This window comes from Carettochelys insculpta, chromosome 3 (genome assembly GCF_033958435.1).
Source record: "Carettochelys insculpta isolate YL-2023 chromosome 3, ASM3395843v1, whole genome shotgun sequence".
Classification (NCBI taxonomy): domain Eukaryota; kingdom Metazoa; phylum Chordata; order Testudines; family Carettochelyidae; genus Carettochelys; species Carettochelys insculpta.
In genome coordinates this window covers 202,344,612-202,362,594 of record NC_134139.1, presented here as the reverse complement: position 1 = coordinate 202,362,594, position 17,983 = coordinate 202,344,612, and the positions used below count along the sequence as shown (strand labels likewise).

Sequence of the window (17,983 nt, the reverse complement as noted above, 5' to 3'; positions counted from 1 at the left end):
CGGCTCTTCTCCACACCTGGCTATTAACGGGCAGACCCCGGCTTCTGGACCCCCCTGGGAGCTGCGAGGGGCTCAAGTCATATAATCACAGAATGCCAGGGCGGGAAGGGACCTCAGGAGGTCATTGAGTCCAGCCCCCTGCCCAAAGCAGGATCAGCCCCCACTAAATCAGCGCAGCCAGGACCTTGTCAAGCCCGGACTTAAAAGCCTCCAGGGATGGAGAATTCACCACCTCTCTAGGCAACACATTCCAGTGCGTCACCACCTTCCTGGTGAAATAGTTCTTCCTAATATCCAACCTCCACCTCTCCTTCTGTAACTTCAGACCATTGCTCCTTGTTCTGATATCTAACACCTCTGAGAACAGTTTCTCACCATCCTCTCTAGAGCTCCCCTTCAGGAAGTTGAAGGCTGCTATTAAATCACCCTTCAGTCTTCTCTTCTGTAAACTAAACAAGCCCAAATCCCTCAGCCGCTCCTCGTAGCTCATGTGCTCCAGCCCCTTAATCATTTCTGTTATCCTCTGCTGAACCTGCTCCAGCACATTCACATCCTTTTTATATTGGGGGTCCCAAAACTGGCTACAATATTCCAGAGGTGGCCTCACCAGTGCCGAAAAAAGAGGAACAACCACTTCTCTAGATCTGCTCTGAGTGCTCCTCCTAATGCACCCTAGTATGCCTTTAGCCTTCTTGGCTACAAGGGCACACTGTTGACTCATATCCAGCCTCTCATCCACCATAACCCAAAGGTCCCTTTCCGCTGTACTGCTGCTGAGCCAGTCGGTCCCCAGCCTATAACAATGCTTGGGATTCTTCCGTCCAAAGCATGTGTGAGTGTGTGTGTGAGATCAGATGGGGCTCAGCATGCCACCCTGCAACCCTGCCATGGCTTCAGATGCAGCCTGTTCCCCCAGCTGGAGGCAACAATCCATCCATTGTCAGCATGCCGCTCACAGCTGGCACCCCAGGCCTGGCACAAAGCAGTGCCCATTGTTTGGGTTCCTCTTTCCTCTTGTGGGGGTTTGTTTACATGGCACTGTGTTCTCCTTGGAGCTGCTGGTTCTCAGAGGCAGTGCAGAACACCAGGAGGTACCCGGGGGGCCACAGCTGGCACCACCCGGGGCCATGGGCCAGTCCAGTCCCTGCACCAGCCCTGGCGCAGTGACTTGGCTCCTGCACTTTGCAAGCCAAGAGGAGGGTGGAGCTGAGGATGCTGCTTTAACCGCTGACATCCTGGAGCAAAGCCTACATGTCCCTGCAGCCCCCATCTCTCCTGCACCCCTCCCCCAGCCACCAACACCCCATCCTCCTTTAACAGATCGAGCGACTCTGGTATCTTTCCTGACCCCCAGCCTGGCTGGTGCAATGGGCTGTCTGCTGTGCCACCACCAACAGACATGCAAGGGTGGTCAGAGATGGGCCATGACCCAGGACACTGGGCACCAGCTCCCTCCACGCTCCTGTGCGCTGCAGTAGGATCAGCATTGATCTGCACAGGCAGCTGCCCCTCCTCCCTCACACTGGGAATATGGTCACACTCATTTGAACCACAAACATAAACTATAGTCCACACCGCAAATCGCTGACGATCAATCAGACTCATTCTATGACCTTCCCAGCCTCTCCATCCACGTAGGAAACAGTTACTCCCATTTTACAGATGGGTAAACTGAGGCACAACAACTTGCCCGGTTCGGTGGAGGGGAGTCAGAGTCAGAGGCAGGCATGGAATCTGAAGCCTAGACTGTACAGATGGACAGGCTTGTGACCAGGGTTCCTTCTGATACTTTTCCCATCCCTGGGCAGAATAAATTTTGTTGCATACACCGAGGCATGTGCCGATGTGCACCACCAATGGAAACCTGCTGCAGGTGGGGGCGCTCTGCTAATCAGCTGGGCAGCACCTGACTCTCTCCTGGGTGGTTGCCCATGTGCTCAGCTTACGGAGAAGGCAGCTTGTGCCAGTTTGGGGCTGCATGTGCCACAGCGGAGCCTCACGGCTGGGCATTAGCAACGTGACGCCAGTTCACGGGTCAGCCAGCAAGGCCTGGTGTGGGTGCCCTTAGCAAGTCATCTGCCCCAGGGAGAGACAGCAGATGCCCAGCCACTGGGGCATTGCTCCGGGGGCCTGTGATCCAGCTGAGCTTTGACATGTGGCAGCTGTGGAGCACGCTGGTGCTTCGATCCTTTAGTGTGGTTCTCCCAGGAGGAGCCCTGGAAAACCCTTGTGTGCCTGAGGCTGCTGCCCAAGGCAGGTGGCTGGAGTGTGCCATGGGGCACGCCCTCCTGCTGCGGGGATTTCAGCTGGCTAACCAGAGCACCCCAGGCATGCCCTGCACAGAGCCACAGTGCAATCTGGTGGGATGTTCCAGCAGGGAGCCCTGCCCCACCTGGGCCCTGCTGTGCTGAATGCACAGCGTCTCCCAGGGCACCACTGGCGCTGTGCAATGCACCGGGCTGTGGGGCCTAGGCCCTTGTGTGGCATCTCCTCCTTCGCTGCAGGGGGTAAGAACAGTGGCTTTGTCTGCTCCAGGGGCCCAGATTTAGTCTTTGTTTTGATTGGCTTCCGAAATAACAGCTTGTATTGTCCTGATTTGCCCACCCCCGCAAGCTGGCCAACAATGGCCCCTGCTCACTGGTGCTGGGCTTCTCACACACGGCTCAGCCGGCACCATCAGTACGGGACACGTGTCATGTCATGCAGCTGCAAAAGCAGAGTAGGTTGGTGTGACCTGGCATAGCACAGCAAGGAGCAGGTCAGGACTGGGAGGCATTGGCACAGCAATGTGTAGGGAGATGTGGCTGGAACAGCCGGGCGCTGGGGGTCGGGATTGAGGGGTGGGGAGCCGTGTCTGGAATAGCCGGGGGCTGTGGGGTGGGGTTAGGAGGTGGGGGAGCCATGGCTGGAATAGCTGCGAGCTGTGGGGTTGGGATTAGGGGGTAGGGAGCCATGTCTGGAAGAGCCGGGGGCTGTGGGGTGGGGTTAGGAGGTGGGGGAGCCATGGCTGGAATAGCTGCGAGCTGTGGGGTTGGGATTAGGGGGTGGGGAGCCGTGGCTGGTGGAGCCGGGGCTGTGGGATGGGATCAAGGGCCAGGGAGCCGTGGCTGGTGGAGCCGGGGCTGTGGGGTGGGATCGAGGGCCGGGGAGCCGTGGCTGGTGGAGCCGGGGCTGTGGGGTGGGATCGAGGGCTGGGGGAGCCATGGCTGGTGGAGCCGGGGCTGTTGGGTGGGATCGAGGGCCGGGGAGCCGTGGCTGGTGGAGACGGGGCTGTGGGGTGGGATCGAGGGCTGGGGGAGCCGTGGCTGGTGGACCCGGGGCTGTTGGGTGGGATCGAGGGCTGGGGAGCTGTGGCTGGTGGAGCCAGGGCTGTGGGGTGGGATCGACGGCCGGGGAGCCGTGGCTGGTGGAGCCGGGGCTGTGGGGTGGGATCGAGGGCTGGGGAGCTGTGGCTGGTGGAGCCAGGGCTGTGGGGTGGGATTGAGGGCTGGGGAGCCATGGCTGGTGGAGCTGGGGCTGTGGGGTGGGATTGAGGGCTGGGGAGCCGTGGCTGGTGGAGCCGGGGCTGTGGGGTGGGATCGAGGGGTGGGGGAGCCGTGGCTGGTGGAGCCGGGGCTGTGGGGTGGGATCGAGGGCCGGGGAGCCGTGGCTGGTGGAGCCGGGGCTGTGGGGTGGGATCGAGGGCTGGGGGAGCCGTGGCTGGTGGAGCCGGGGCTGTGGGGAGGGATCGAGGGCCGGGGAGCCGTGGCTGGTGGAGCCGGGGCTGTGGGGTGGGATCGACGGCCAGGGAGCCGTGGCTGGTGGAGCCGGGGCTGTGGGGAGGGATCGAGGGCCGGGGAGCCGTGGCTGGTGGAGCCGGGGCTGTGGGGTGGGATCGAGGGCCGGGGAGCCGTGGCTGGTGGAGCCGGGGCTGTGGGGTGGGATCGAGGGGTGGGGGAGCCGTGGCTGGTGGAGCCGGGGCTGTGGGGTGGGATTGAGGGCTGGGGAGCCGTGGCTGGTGGAGCCGGGGCTGTGGGGTGGGATTGAGGGCTGGGGAGCCGTGGCTGGTGGAGCCGGGGCTGTGGGGTGGGATCGAGGGGTGGGGGAGCCGTGGCTGGTGGAGCCGGGGCTGTGGGGTGGGATCGAGGGCCGGGGAGCCGTGGCTGGTGGAGCCGGGGCTGTGGGGTGGGATCGAGGGCCGGGGAGCCGTGGCTGGTGGAGCCGGGGCTGTGGGGTGGGATCGAGGGCCGGGGAGCCGTGGCTGGTGGAGCCGGGGCTGTGGGGTGGGATCGAGGGCTGGGGGAGCCGTGGCTGGTGGAGCCGGGGCTGTGGGGTGGGATCGAGGGCCGGGGAGCCGTGGCTGGTGGAGCTGGGGCTGTGGGGTGGGATCGAGGGCCGGGGAGCCGTGGCTGGTGGAGCTGGGGCTGTGGGGAGGGATCGAGGGGTGGGGGAGCCGTGGCTGGTGGAGCCGGGGCTGTGGGGTGGGATCGAGGGCCGGGGAACCGTGGCTGGTGGAGCCCCGGGCTGCAGCTCGGGCGTGGGGATCATTGGCAGAGGAGTACAGAGCTCCTGCTGCTGCAGTTTCAGTTTCTCCCTTATGTTCCCACGAGCTCTGCGCATCCCCCACCGCCCTGGCTGGTCTCACCCTGCGCTGGGCCGCAGGAGCAGCCCACGGGCTGAGTGGACGGGAGAGACGATAAAGCTGCCACTGAATACAGTCACCAGGCAACCGCGTCGGCCTCTGGGACCCAAGGCCCCTGTGAGCCTGTCGGAGCTGGGGGAGTGGGGAGTAATTCCCAGCTCAGCCCCAGCAGGGGGGCTGCAGGGCATGGGGCTAGCGTGGCTTGTTGGCCTTGCACTAGCTGGGCTTGTGCCCACCTTCTCCAAGCCACCCCTAATTAACATCCACCTTCCTTGCCTGGGGGCCTGCCAGTGCGGCTTCTCCTCCCCAGCCTCCTGTGGGCCTGCGCCTGCTGTGGGGATTGACACCAGCCTTCCCCCTTTTGGGTCTCCTCCCCGCCAGGCTTGCAGTGGTGACAGGGTGTGGCGGGGGGATGTAAGGGCCGGTCCATGAACAGTGGTGTTTACACCGGGAAGCTGTTAGGCAGTAACACAGGACTCCCGGTTCTCTCCCTGCCAGGTCATTTCTGTGCCCCTGACGTCCCTTGGGGCCTTGCTGGTCTCACTTGCACAGTGGGGACCATCCCACCGGTCTCGCAGTGCAGCTGATTGGTTCTGGGAAGCACCTGGGGAGGGTGTGGGCTGGCAGTGAGCCTGGGGAAGGGGGGCGTAGGGGGCTCCTGGGCAGGGAGGCGGCGCATGTTCTGTGGTTGGGTGAGTGGGTGGTATGTGGAGAGCACGGGCAGGGTGTCTGAGGGGCCCCGATGGTGTTTGCATCTCTGCTGGGTTTCGCTGGGTGGGAGAGCGTGAGAACACGGCGTTTTGCTCAGAGAAGTGGCTGGGAAGGGGGTGAATCCGCCGGAGTGTCTGAGTATCCCTTTGTGACGCTGGCTAAGCGGCTGGGCAGGTTTGCTGCATGGGCAGAGTGCTTGCCAAGCGGTCCCTTGCAGAGGTCTGGCTGTGTCCCCGGGGGGAACAGGAGCCCTGGGGAGCTCTAACCATCGCCTCTCTTTGCTCCTCAGGCGCTGAGAGAGCTGTCAGCCGTGCTTGTTTCCCTGCCTGCCGAAGGAACCGGATCACCATGACACTGGCCGGTATGGACGTGCCCAGACGTGGCCCCTAGTGCCACCTGCTAGCGCAGCTGGTGTCCAGCTCTGACCCCTTTGCTGCAGGACGGGCAATGGCCTTTGTCTCCGTTAGTTGCCGGCAGGGCCAGAGGACACAAGACATGGCCACACGGCCACCCCCTCTAGGTCCCTGGCAGGTGCCCAGACTCGCTGCCCTCACCCACCGTTCCTTTTGCATTTCCTGAGAGCCCCCTGTTCGAACTGGCCCCTGCTGCTCAGAAGACACAGGGGGCAGCAGCGGGCAGGGCCTTTTGTGATCAGATCTTAGCTTCTCCTGATCCTGGGGTTTTGCTACACCCCAGCAGAGCTCGGCAGATCCAGCCTCACTATTACAACTCCAACAGGGTAAAATGTGGGGGTGGTCACTCTGTGCCTCACTCTCCCCGGGATAGTGACACTTGCCTTAGGTCCTTAGGTCCTGCGGCTAACGACTGTGATAGCCTTGACAGTGGAGTGAAAAGTGACATGTGGTTGCGTTACAAGGTGTTTGCCAAACCCAGTAGCACGCAACCTGTCTCAGCCACCCCTTCCCCCAGTTTTACTGCTGGAGGAGATGGCATAGAGCAGGGGGTTTGAAATACTTGCCCTCCAATGGATCTGTTCATCCAGAGGTTTGGCTCCGGAGTCCATTTCCCCCACTTGCCTGTAGCACTCGTGTGCCCCAGTTAGCTGCAACTGCTCCACCCAAGAAGTGGCTGCACTTTGCTCAGGGGGTATTGTGTGGGGATCTGGGATAAGTCAAAGCAGGAGGGGTTCTCTGGTCATCAGCCCAGGCTGCAAAGAGTGACTCTCAGGATGGTGTTTTCACAGCGTACAAAGAGAAGATGAAGGAGCTCCCCCTCGTGTCCTTGTTCTGCTCCTGCTTCCTGGCCGATCCCTTGAACAAACCAGCCTATAAATATGAAGGTAGGTCACTGGCCCATCAGTGCACCTTAATTCCTTCTGGGATTATGAAGGGATGGCTATGGGGGAAACAGCTGCTCTTCCAGGGGTCACCATCTGTCCTGGGAGCTTGCCTGGCCTGCCTCCCACACAGCAAACCTCAGGGTGGATCAGCCTGGGTCCCCTCCAGGGAGATTTGCACCTGCTGACCCAAACAGATCCAGACCGGCCTGGGGCTGGCAGCACAGGGGATTAAACTGCCAAATTTGGCATTGTGGATTCACAAGACTCTCCTGGGAACAGGTGGGAAACCCCTTAATAACCAGGGTGGAAGAGTGCAATCAGCTCGAGCACGCCGCACACACCTTCCATCCTAAATGTGCTTCAGCTAAGGGAGAGACTCCGTTTCCTGGTAGCAGTGGGAGGTTGTTATCCTCTGGGCAGACTGGCATCTGGACTGGGACACCGCCGCCGTAGCTGGCGTATTACTTAGCCAACAATATAGGTCACATCTGCTTGTTATTTCCTTAACGATTGCCTGACACCTTCCTTGCTTGGCATATAATTAACTGCAGAACCCACTCTTGTTAATTGCTCTTAGCTTAGCACAGTTTAAAACCCCCGTCCTGGGCATTTACATGATGAAGAACAGTCTTTGACAAGGATAACAATGATCAGGGTCATCCACCCTCATACTTCCTGGTACAGATGGATCACCACTTGGGATCAGGAAAAAATTCGCCCCCCTTCCCTGGGGCACAAAGAAATTTTTCCATGGCTGAAGCATTGGCCGCTGTCACAGACAGAAATGATCTCTGAGTCTCCTGTCATCTTATTTGGATGATAAGGATCTGGGGACAGGGCGCAGGGTTTCCTAGGTGCTTTCTGAAGGCCAGCGCTCCTTGCAGCTGCTCTGCAGATACCAGGCCATGAGAACAAGCTCAGATCTGGCTCCCACAAGCAGGGGAGGATGAAACGCAAGGCACCGGCGGTGGGTGTTTCCACAGATTTACTTTAGGAAGCCACGACTTAATGGATCCTTCCAGGTGACTCGCACCAGCAGACCGGAATTGGGAGCAATTATCCTCAGAGTGCCCCGCTCAGCTGCCCCCACCCCTGCGCCCCTTACACCATCCGTTCTTGTGTTGTGTGCGGTGCCAGGTCGCTCTGAAAGATGCTGGTCCCAGGAGCTTGGCTTCCCTGGTGGTCACAGGGACTGGCTCATACTGAATCCTGGGCTCTTGGCTGCATTGTACCATGCATGGTTTCTCCTTCTGCTCTGAATGATAGAATCACGGGCTAGCTCCAGAGTGCTAGACAGGACCGCCAGGGTGACCTAGTCTGAGTTGCAGGGCTAATGGTGTCCAGTCCCTCCCATACAGCTGGCTCTCCAGCCTCCTGCTGAAACCCTCCAGGAGAGGAGCTTCCATGGCCTCTGCAGGTCTCTGTTGGTTGTCCCCTGCTCTCACCGCTGGGAAGTTTTTCCTCAGATTTAGTCCAAATGTGCTCTGCTGGGGTTTGAACTCATTGTCTCTTGTCCTTCCCCTGGTGGCAAGACAGAACAGCTTTTTCGTCTGTTTCTGGCAGCTTTTCAAGTGTCTGGAGACAGTATCACGTCCCCCCCCAACTCCTCTTTGCCAAACTAAACACACCCAGTTTCTTCAGCCTCTGCTCAGATGTCTGCAGTCCATCCCTTTGATCCTCTCGGTTGCGTGCCTCTGCATCTTTCCAGAGTCCCTACATCTTTTCTGTACATAGGTGACCAAACCTGGACACAGCACTCCCGCAGACGCCTAACCAGCGCTGAGTAAGCAGAGCTATCACCTCCTAGGACTTGCACGATGCGCCTCTGTTAATGCAACCTAAAACTGCGTTTGTTTATTTTGCAACAATGTCACATTGCTGACTTCTGCTGAGGTTGTGATCCACCCCAATGCTCAGAGCTGGGTGTTTTTTTCCCCCCTTCAAATAGCAGTAGTAGGCTGTTATCCTCCAGGGGAATCAATCCCTCCAATTGGATGTTGCCCCCTTTACCAGGGTGTAATTAGCAGCAAATTCACCAAAAATATATTTTTTTTCTAGTCAATGAAGCTGCTGTTGAATTCAGATTGAATTCAGCAAATAGTTTGTGTTGGGCAAAAAGCTTTTTTGAACCTGTGCAACAGTATGTTATTCAACTAAACAGAGAAAGAGATGAAAAATACCCGGTCCCCAGGAAACCATTTGGAACAGGATGGAAAATCCTGTTATATGGGGGTCAAACACACCATTTTGTGCCACGTGATTGTTTTGCTGACTCCCTGTCAGCGAGAAAACCCCAAATAATTCAGCTTCACTTGGAGCCAAACTGATTTTTTTCCCCAGATTTTTCGGTTCATCCTCCCAGACAACGAAACAATCCCTGATTCGCTCTTAGCCATTCTAAGCTGGGCTTTGCCCGTCACAGGCCATTGCTTGCGGCTAGGTATTCACAGGGCATCCTGGTAAGCTAAGCACTCCCCGGGCATCCCCAGCCACGGCCCCTCTGTGCCATGCTGCCCAGGGTAAGCCCGTCCAGCCTGTCGCCTCCTTGCCAGAGACCCTTAAAATCTGCTGGTTTGTGCTTGGACTGATGCGGTGATGTGGCCAACGTGTGAGCGAAAGGAGCCTTGGAAGAAGCTAGAGGAGCTAAGGGGCAAGGAGATGGATGAGTGACCATTGGCCTGTGTGTGTAAGAGGGATTGTGTCTAAGGCTATGGGTGTGTGAATGCCAGGGTGCGTGTACGGATGAGAAAGAGGGAGATGAATGAACCTAGAGGGGTGTGAACACAGGTGGAGGGGGAGACAATGATGGGTGTGTGAGCACGTGTGTGTGAGTGAATCCCAGGAGACTGTGTGAGTGTGTATGGGTTATGGAGTGGGTGAGTGTGAGTGGCTGCCAGGGGACTGAGCATGAGTGTGTGCTGGTGTGAGCACATGGCAGAGGACAAAGTGAGACCAGAACTGAGTGTGAGCAACTGGTGGGGAATGGAGGGTGTGAGCAACTTGCAGCGGTGGAGTGTAAGTATGCAAGCGCATGTGAGTGTGCAAGAAGAGGCAAAGGGTGAGTGTGCAAGCAGGTGAGTGTGCAAGACAGTGTGGCGGTGGAGGCTGAGTGTGAGTGGTACAAGCAGGTGTGAGTAATTGTGAGGGGTGAGTGGGTGAGAGCAGGTGCATTAAGCGGCTGCAGGGCGCGCTGTGAGTGGGTGTGAAAAGCTGTGGGGGCAGTCTGAGTGCCTGTGCATGTGTGCACCTGTTGAGGGGTGAGTGTGCAAGTGGGTGTGACTGGCTCCAGGGACTGAGTGAGCGAGTGAGTGGCTGTGGGGGAGCACGTGTGTGAGCAGCTGCAGGAGCAGTGTGACTAGGTATGGCGGGTGAGCATGGGAGCAGGTGTGAATGGCTGTGGGGTGGTGTGAGTATGTGAGTGGGTGTGAGAAGCTGTGGGCAGTGAGCATGAATGTGGGGGACAGTGTGAGTGGGGGTGTAAGTGGCTGTGGGTGAGTGTGAGTGGGTGGGAGTAGTTGCAGGGGTGTGAGTGTGTGAGGGGCTGCAGGGCTGGTGTGAGTATCTGTGGGGGTGAGTGTGCAAATAGGTATGAATGATTGTGGACAGCGATGTAGTGTGTGAGTGGCTGCAGGAGCATTGTGAGTGGCTGTGAAGGGGTGTGAGTGGCTGTGAAGGGGTGTGAGCAGGCATGAGTGGCTCCAGGGGTGGTGTGAGTTGCTGTGGAGGGGTGTGAGCAGGCGTGAGTGGCTGCAGGAGTGTTGTGAGTGGCTGTGAAGGGGCGTGAGCAGGTGTGAGTGGCTATGGGGCGGTGTGAGTGGCTGTGAAGGGACATGAGCAGACGTGAGTGGCTATGAGGCGGTGTGAGTGGCTGTGGAGGGGCGTGAGAAGGTGTGAGTGGCTATGGGGAGGTGTGAGTGGCTGTGGAGGGGCGTGAGCAGGCGTGAGTGGCTATGGGGCGGTGTGAGTGGCTGTGAAGGGGCGTGAGCAGGTGTGAGTGGCTGTGGAGGGTGTGAGTGGGCGTGAGTGGCTGTGGAGGGGCGTGAGTGGCTATGGGGTGGTGTGAGTGGCTATGGAGGGGCGTGAGCAGGCGTGAGTGGCTATGGGGTGGTGTGAGTAGCTGTGAAGGGGCGTGAGCAGGTGTGAGTGGCTATGGGGCGGAGTGAGTGGCTGTGGAGGGGCGTGAGCAGGCGTGAGTGGCTATGGGGCGGTGTGAGTGGCTGTGGAGGGGCGCGAGCAGGTGTGAGTGGCTATGGGGTGGTGTGAGTGGCTGTGGACTGCGTGAGCAGGCGTGAGTGGCTATGGGGCGGTGTGAGTGGCTGTGGAGGGGCGTGAGCAGGCGTGAGTGGCTGTGGAGGGCGTGAGCGGGCGTGAGTGGCTATGGGGCGGTGTGAGTGGCTGTGGAGGGGCGCGAGCAGGCGTGAGTGGCTGTGGAGGGCGTGAGCAGGCGTGAGTGGCTATGGGGCAGTGTGAGTGGCTGTGAAGGGGCGTGAGCAGGTGTGAGTGGCTATGGGGTGGTGTGAGTGGCTGTGGAGGGCGTGAGCAGGCGTGAGTGGCTATGGGGCGGTGTGAGTGGCTGTGGAGGGGCGCGAGCAGGCGTGAGTGGCTGTGGAGGGTGTGAGCAGGCGTGAGTGGCTATGGGGCAGTGTGAGTGGCTGTGAAGGGGCGTGAGCAGGTGTGAGTGGCTGTGGAGGGTGTGAGTGGGTGTGAGTGGCTGTGGAGGGGCGTGAGTGGCTATGGGGTGGTGTGAGTGGCTGTGGAGGGGCGTGAGCAGGCGTGAGTGGCTGTGGGGTGATGTGAGTAGCTGTGAAGGGGCGTGAGCAGGTGTGAGTGGCTATGGGGCAGAGTGAGTGGCTGTGGAGGGGCATGAGCAGGCGTGAGTGGCTATGGGGCGGAGTGAGTGGCTGTGGAGGGGCGCGAGCAGGCGTGAGTGGCTATGGGGTGGTGTGAGTGGCTGTGGAGGGGTGTGAGCAGGCGTGAGTGGCTGTGGAGGGCGTGAGCGGGTGTGAGTGGCTATGGGGCGGTGTGAGTGGCTGTGGAGGGGCACGAGCAGGTGTGAGTGGCTGTGGAGGGCATCAGCAGGCGTGAGTGGCTATGGGGCGGTGTGAGTGGCTGTGGAGGGGTGTGAGCGGGCGTGAGTGGCTGTGGAGGGCGTGAGCAGGCGTGAGTGGCTATGGGGTGGTGTGAGTGGCTGTGGAGGGGTGTGAGCAGGCGTGAGTGGCTATGGGGCGGTGTGAGTGGCTGTGAAGGGGTGTGAGCAGGTGTGAGTGGCTGTGGAGGGCGTGAGCAGGCGTGAGTGGCTATGGGGTGGTGTGAGTGGCTGTGGAGGGGTGTGAGCAGGCGTGAGTGGCTATGGGGCGGTGTGAGTGGCTGTGAAGGGGTGTGAGCGGGTGTGAGTGGCTGTGGAGGGTGTGAGCAGGCATGAGTGGCTATGGGGTGGTGTGAGTGGCTGTGGAGGGCGTGAGCAGGCGTGAGTGGCTATGGGGTGGTGTGAGTGGCTGTGGAGGGCGTGAGCAGGCGTGAGTGGCTGTGGAGGGGTGTGAGCAGGCGTGAGTGGCTATGGGGCGGTGTGAGTGGCTGTGAAGGGGTGTGAGCGGGTGTGAGTGGCTGTGGAGGGCGTGAGCAGGCGTGAGTGGCTATGGGGTGGTGTGAGTGGCTGTGGAGGGCGTGAGCAGGTGTGAGTGGCTGTGGAGGGGTGTGAGCAGGCGTGAGTGGCTATGGGGCGGTGTGAGTGGCTGTGAAGGGGCGTGAGCAGGCGTGAATGGCTGTGGAGGGCGTGAGCGGGCGTGAGTGGCTGTGGAGGGCGTGAGCAGGCGTGAGTGGCTGTGGAGGGTGTGAGCAGGCGTGAGTGGCTATGGGGCGGTGTGAGTGGCTGTGGAGGGCGTGAGCAGGCGTGAGTGGCTATGGGGCGGTGTGAGTGGCTGTGGAGGGCGTGAGCGGGCGTGAGTGTCTGTGGAGGGTGTGAGCAGGTGTGAGTGGCTATGGGGCGGTGTGAGTGGCTGTGGAGGGCGTGAGCGGGCGTGAGTGGCTGTGGAGGGCGTGAGCAGGCGTGAGTGGCTGTGGAGGGTGTGAGCAGGCGTGAGTGGCTATGGGGCGGTGTGAGTGGCTGTGGAGGGCGTGAGCAGGCGTGAGTGGCTATGGGGCGGTGTGAGTGGCTGTGGAGGGTGTGAGCAGGTGTGAGTGGCTATGGGGCGGTGTGAGTGGCTGTGGAGGGCGTGAGCAGGCGTGAGTGGCTATGGGGCGGTGTGAGTGGCTGTGGAGGGCGTGAGCGGGCGTGAGTGGCTGTGGAGGGTGTGAGCAGGCGTGAGTGGCTATGGGGCGGTGTGAGTGGTTGTGGAGGGCGTGAGCAGGCGTGAGTGGCTGTGGAGGGTGTGAGCAGGCGTGAGTGGCTATGGGGCGGTGTGAGTGGCTGTGGAGGGCGTGAGCGGGCGTGAGTGGCTGCAGGGTTGGTGTGCGAGCGGTAACTCTTGTCTCACTCGCTCGCTCCCCCAGCGGACACGGTTGACCTCACCTGGTGCGTCATCTCGGACATGGAGGTCATCGAGCTCAACAAGCGCACCTCTGGCCAGTCCTTCGAGGTGATCCTCAAGCCGCCCTCCTTCGACGGGATCCCCGAGTTCAACGCCTCCCTGCCCCGGCGCCGCGACCCCTCGCTGGAAGAGATCCAGAAGAAGCTGGAGGCGGCCGAGGAGCGGCGGAAGGTGGGCAGAAGAGCCCGTGGGGCTCAGGCTGCGTGTGGCGGGGGAGGGCTGGCGGTTGGGGTACATTGGGCTGCTGGTGCGCCACAGCCTGGGAGCAGGTGCAGAGGGTTCGGGGAAGTATCTGAGACAGTCTCTGGGGGGGCAGTTAAATGTTGGAGGCTCCTGGGGAGGAGACCCCCCGACACCCAGCCTTGGGCCCTCCTCTGGACACCCCAGCCCGCAGGGCAGAAAGCACAGGTGCCTGCTAAGATTTGGGTCAGCGCCTCCAGCCGTCAGGGCTCCCTGAGTGGGCACCTGCCACCTGGTTTACTGGCCCCTGAACTATCGGTCACCCCTTTGGGGTTATCGTCATCCCTTCAGCACCCCCAGCTCTGACCCAGCCAGCAGGGGCTCAGCTGGGTTGCGGGTTGGCCCAGCACCAGCCTTTCAATCCCCCTTCGCAGGACGGGGAGTGAGAGTTGTCCTCAGGGACCTCTCCCAGCTCCCGCTTCAACTAGTCACCCAGGCCAGGACACCCCCGTGTAGCCCGGGCTGGCCTTAACTCCGTGCCGGGAGGGAGGACGGGGGGGCATTTGCACGGCTTAGCTCTGCCCAAAGTTGCAAGGCGCCCCTGTCGCTTGGAATGGGCCAGCCCGAGAGTGAGACTGAACTGGGCTGTGGGGAAAAGCTGGAGGCAGCACAATACAATACCATGGGCTTGGGTAACGTCCGGCAGCTTGGCCATCGCTGGGCTTTGGACCATCAGAGCTAAGAGCTTGAAGCTCTGCAGCTGGAGTTATGGGGCGAAAGCCTGGATCTTCCTAGTATTTAGGTGCCTAACTCCCCAAGTGCCTTGGAGGATTGGCTCCTAAATCCCCCAGGCAGCTGCTGCGGCTCAGGTGGAGAGGGAGGTTGTGTATTGCAGGCTGAAAGCTGGTTCCACTCATGACTCAGGCACCTCGCTGTCCCCAGCGGGCCCGGGACGCCACGCGGCTCTCGCCCAGCGCTCAGCCGGCTTGTCCTGTTTGCTTTGTGGGTGCAGTACCAGGAAGCGGAGCTCCTGAAGCACCTGGCGGAGAAGCGGGAGCACGAGCGGGAGGTCATCCAGAAAGCCATCGAGGAGAACAACAACTTCATCAAGACGGCCAAGGAGAAGCTGGAGCACAAGATGGAGTCCAACAAAGAGAACCGGGAGGCCCACTTAGCGGCCATGCTGGAACGCCTGCAGGAGAAGGTGAGCGCAGGGCGCCCTACCTCGGGCCTCGTGGAAGGCGACCGCTCTGCAGAGCGTGCCGTCTTATCACATTAAGCCAGAGGCAGGGTTAGGGGTCGCACTGGCCGGAGGGGGAACCTGAGGCCCAAAGCGAGGACAGGCCATAGGTACAGAAACGGGCAGATAGGCCTGAAGTCCACCACGCCGGGGCGGCTCAGCTTGTCAGAGTGACTGCTCACGTCCCTCTACCTGCCTCCCACTCACATCCGACCTCCCTCCCACACCCGGCCTGCATTCCCCTGGGCCTCAGGCTGTCCTTCATGGGAGGCCTGTGCTGCCCCTGGTCACTCTGGCTACGTCTACACGTGCAGCCAACATCGAAATAGCTTATTTCGATGTTGCGACATCGAAATAGTCTATTTCGATGAATAACGTCTACACGTCCTCCAGGGCCGGCAACATCGATGTTCAACTTCGACGTTGCTCAGCCCAACATCGAAATAGGCGCTGCGAGGGAACGTCTACACGTCAAAGTAGCACACATCGAAATAGGGATGCCAGGCACAGCTGCAGACAGGGTCACAGGGCGGACTCAACAGCCAGCCGCTCCCTTAAAGGGCCCCTCCCAGACACAGTTGCACTAAACAACACAAGATACACAGAGCTGACAACTGGTTGCAGACCCTGTGCCTGCAGCATGGATCCCCAGCTGCCGCAGAAGCAGCCAGAAGCCCTGGGCTAAGGGCTGCTGCCCACGGTGACCATAGAGCCCCGCAGGGGCTGGAGAGAGAGCATCTCTCAACCCCCCAGCTGATGGCCGCCATGGAGGACCCAGCAATTTCGACGTTGCAGGACGCGGATCGTCTACACGGTCCCTACTTCGACGTTGAACGTCGAAGTAGGGCGCTATTCCTATCTCCTCATGAGGTTAGTGACTTCGACGTCTCGCCGCCTAACGTCGAAGTTAACTTCGAAATAGCGCCCGACGTGTGTAGACGCGACGGGCGCTATTTCGAAGTTGGTGCCGCTACTTCGAAGTAGCGTGCACGTGTAGACGCAGCTTCTGGGTGGCCCGTCTCCGGCCCTTCTGCCACAGGCACCGATCGGTACCTGGCGGAAGCTCTGCTCAGAGCTGACCTGGCGCACCAGGAGAGCCCGGCAGTTCCCTGCCCTCAGCTGGGAGACGCGTCTCATTAGCTTACGCCACCTTGAAACATCAGCCCCTGGGGCGTTAGGTGGGACGTGAGCAGTCACTCTGACAAGCTGAGCCGCCCCGGCGTGGTGGACTTCAGGCCTATCTGCCCGTTTCTGTACCTATGGCCTGTCCTCGCTGCTAGGGACTGGGCTGCTGGCCAGGCTGAGGCACCTGACTCAAGGAGAGAGCTCATGGCTGCAGATACCACCTGGAGGTGCCCACATCTGGAGCACCAGCTCAGCCCCTCAGCACCAGCCCTTCCCCTTCCCACCCTCCTCCGGCAGTTCTCTCCGGGCTGCCCAGCTTGGGAAAATCCCTTTCTTAGCAGCAGAACAATCCTCCGAGACTCTGCCAGGAGACACCGAAATCAGGAAAGAGAGTTCTGCCCGCCTGGCAGCTGGGCCTTGCACTTCTCTGCTGGGCAGCCCCCAAACCCCTAAACCCAAACCCACCTAGAGCCATGGGCCCACAGGCAAGCCTGTGGCAGAACTGGGAGCTGTACTCCGTGCTCCTGAGCCCCAGCCCTGTGCTTTGCCCTTCTCCCTCGCTGAGCCATCCTTGCTTCCTGGCTCCCTCCACATTGCCTTTCATCTCAGCTGCTTTATTCTTCATTGCAAGGCAGCTGGCTGCTGGTAGCCCTGAGGGATGGCCTGGCAGGCCAGGGCTGGGAGTAGGGACCAGGCCAGGCAGATGGGACAAACAGCTGAGTGAGATGGCTACCTCTCAAGGCCATCTGCAGGCCTCCGCCTCTTTCCATCTCACACCCAGGCACGCTCATTGACTCTCCTTCTGGAATGTCCCCAGCTGCCAACCCACATGGGTCTGTGTCTCTGGTTAAGGTCTTTCCTTGGTCCCCCATGGCTGTTGCCCACCTCTGAGCACATCACAGTCGTGACTGTCTTTCCCTTTGGAAGGCAGGGCAGTGCTGTGAGCCCCATTGCGCGGATGGGGAAACTGAGGCACAGAGCAGCTTATGGGAGTGTCTGGGGCACAGCTGAGATTGGAACCCAGGTCGCCAAGGCCTGACCTAGCACCCTCACCAGGGTTCCCTCCGTAGAACTATGCCTGCTGCTTCATCTGCTCTGGCTTGCACAAACCTGAGCAAAGGAGGGCCTGGCCCTTTCCTTGGGAAATGGCTCATTCTCATTTTCATTTGCTCAGTTTCATCTCCCCTCGCCCAGACCTAGCTCCTTGGGCTGCCCCATGTGCAGTTCCCCTGAGCTCCTGGGTCACCGCTCCCCTTCCGGGTGCCCTCCTTAGAGCACAGCACCTTGGTACCACCCCTGGAGGAGGACCTGGGGGACACACTTCCCTGTGGGCTTCCCCTTTGAACATTAGCAGACCTGTTACATCTTCTGGGCATATCCTCACCCCAATGCCCTGCCCCTCCACCAGCTCCCACCCACTCTAGCCTCTTCCAGAGGCCTTCTCCAGCCTACACCGTGTATCCGAGACCAAGACAGGGAGGCAGAGAAGAACAATGGAAGCGTAATTCTGTGCTGTAATTAGACACCCACGTCTGGCCTGCGCCAGCTGCCTTGGGCGTCTAATCGCGGTGTAGATGTTCCGGCTGAGACTGCGGTGCAGACATATACCCTAGAGTTCTCCGTGTGGTTTTAGCAGCCTGGTGCCTCCTTTCTGGATCCGACCCAAGGACTTGGTGTGTTTGGGCCCAGCCCTTAATGATCACACTGCAGCAGTATTAGTGGTGTTATGCTGGCAGAGAGGAATCTGGGCCACCAAACCCGATCTGCCCCTGCCACTAAGCCCAACCCCTCTGTGGTCCCCCTGCGGCTGCCCATCTTTGCCGCCCGAAGCCCAGCACGCTCACATGGTCTCCCTGCCCACAGGACAAACATGCGGAAGAGGTGCGGAAGAACAAGGAGCTCAAGGAAGAGGCCTCCAGGTAGAGAGGCCGGGACGGTGGCGGTTTGGACTGACAGCGCCGGTGAAGCTCTGCGGCCGATGACGGGACGTTGCTCTGCTTGCTTTGTTTGTGAATGTAAAGAATTGAGCAGTGAAGCCATCCTATTTGTTTCGGGGGAGGGAGGGACCAGGGAGGAGCGAGATGGGGCTGGGGGTGTTTGCTGGAGGGAGGACTGGGCAGGGTGGGGAATAGACACTCCCCATTTGGGAAGTCTACAATCCTCTCCATGGCTTCATGTTTACTTCCTCATCCTTAGTGTCCAAGAACACATCTGAATGAACAAAGGGTCGGTGAGGCTGGCGGTCGGGGGAGGTGACCCAACGGGGTGGGAGGGGGTGT

The 17,983-nt window shown here is 60.2% G+C and overlaps 1 protein-coding gene across 2 annotated transcripts; it reads left to right on the top strand.

The window, feature by feature from the left end:
• Positions 1-5,656: 5,656 nt before the first annotated feature.
• Positions 5,657-17,713, top strand: STMN4 (stathmin 4). 2 transcript variants are annotated; one of them, XM_074989025.1, is made up of 5 exons: positions 5,657-5,693; positions 6,537-6,632; positions 13,122-13,330; positions 14,352-14,543; positions 17,568-17,713. In XM_074989025.1, the coding sequence occupies exons 1-5, from the start codon at positions 5,681-5,683 to the stop codon at positions 17,625-17,627; spliced, it is 570 nt and encodes a 189-aa protein (XP_074845126.1). In that variant the 5' UTR covers positions 5,657-5,680; the 3' UTR covers positions 17,628-17,713. The 2 variants fall into 2 exon arrangements, with proteins under 2 accessions (XP_074845126.1, XP_074845125.1); XM_074989024.1 differs by lacking the exon at positions 6,537-6,632 and having other exon boundaries at positions 5,681-5,693.
• The last annotated feature ends 270 nt before the right edge of the window (positions 17,714-17,983 follow it).

Coding starts and splice junctions, on each gene's coding strand:
- STMN4 (XM_074989025.1), top strand. Junction 13,331..14,351: donor CGGCCGAGGAGCGGCGGAAG/GTGGGCAGAAGA, acceptor TTGTGGGTGCAG/TACCAGGAAGCGGAGCTCCT. Junction 14,544..17,567: donor TGGAACGCCTGCAGGAGAAG/GTGAGCGCAGGG, acceptor CCCTGCCCACAG/GACAAACATGCGGAAGAGGT.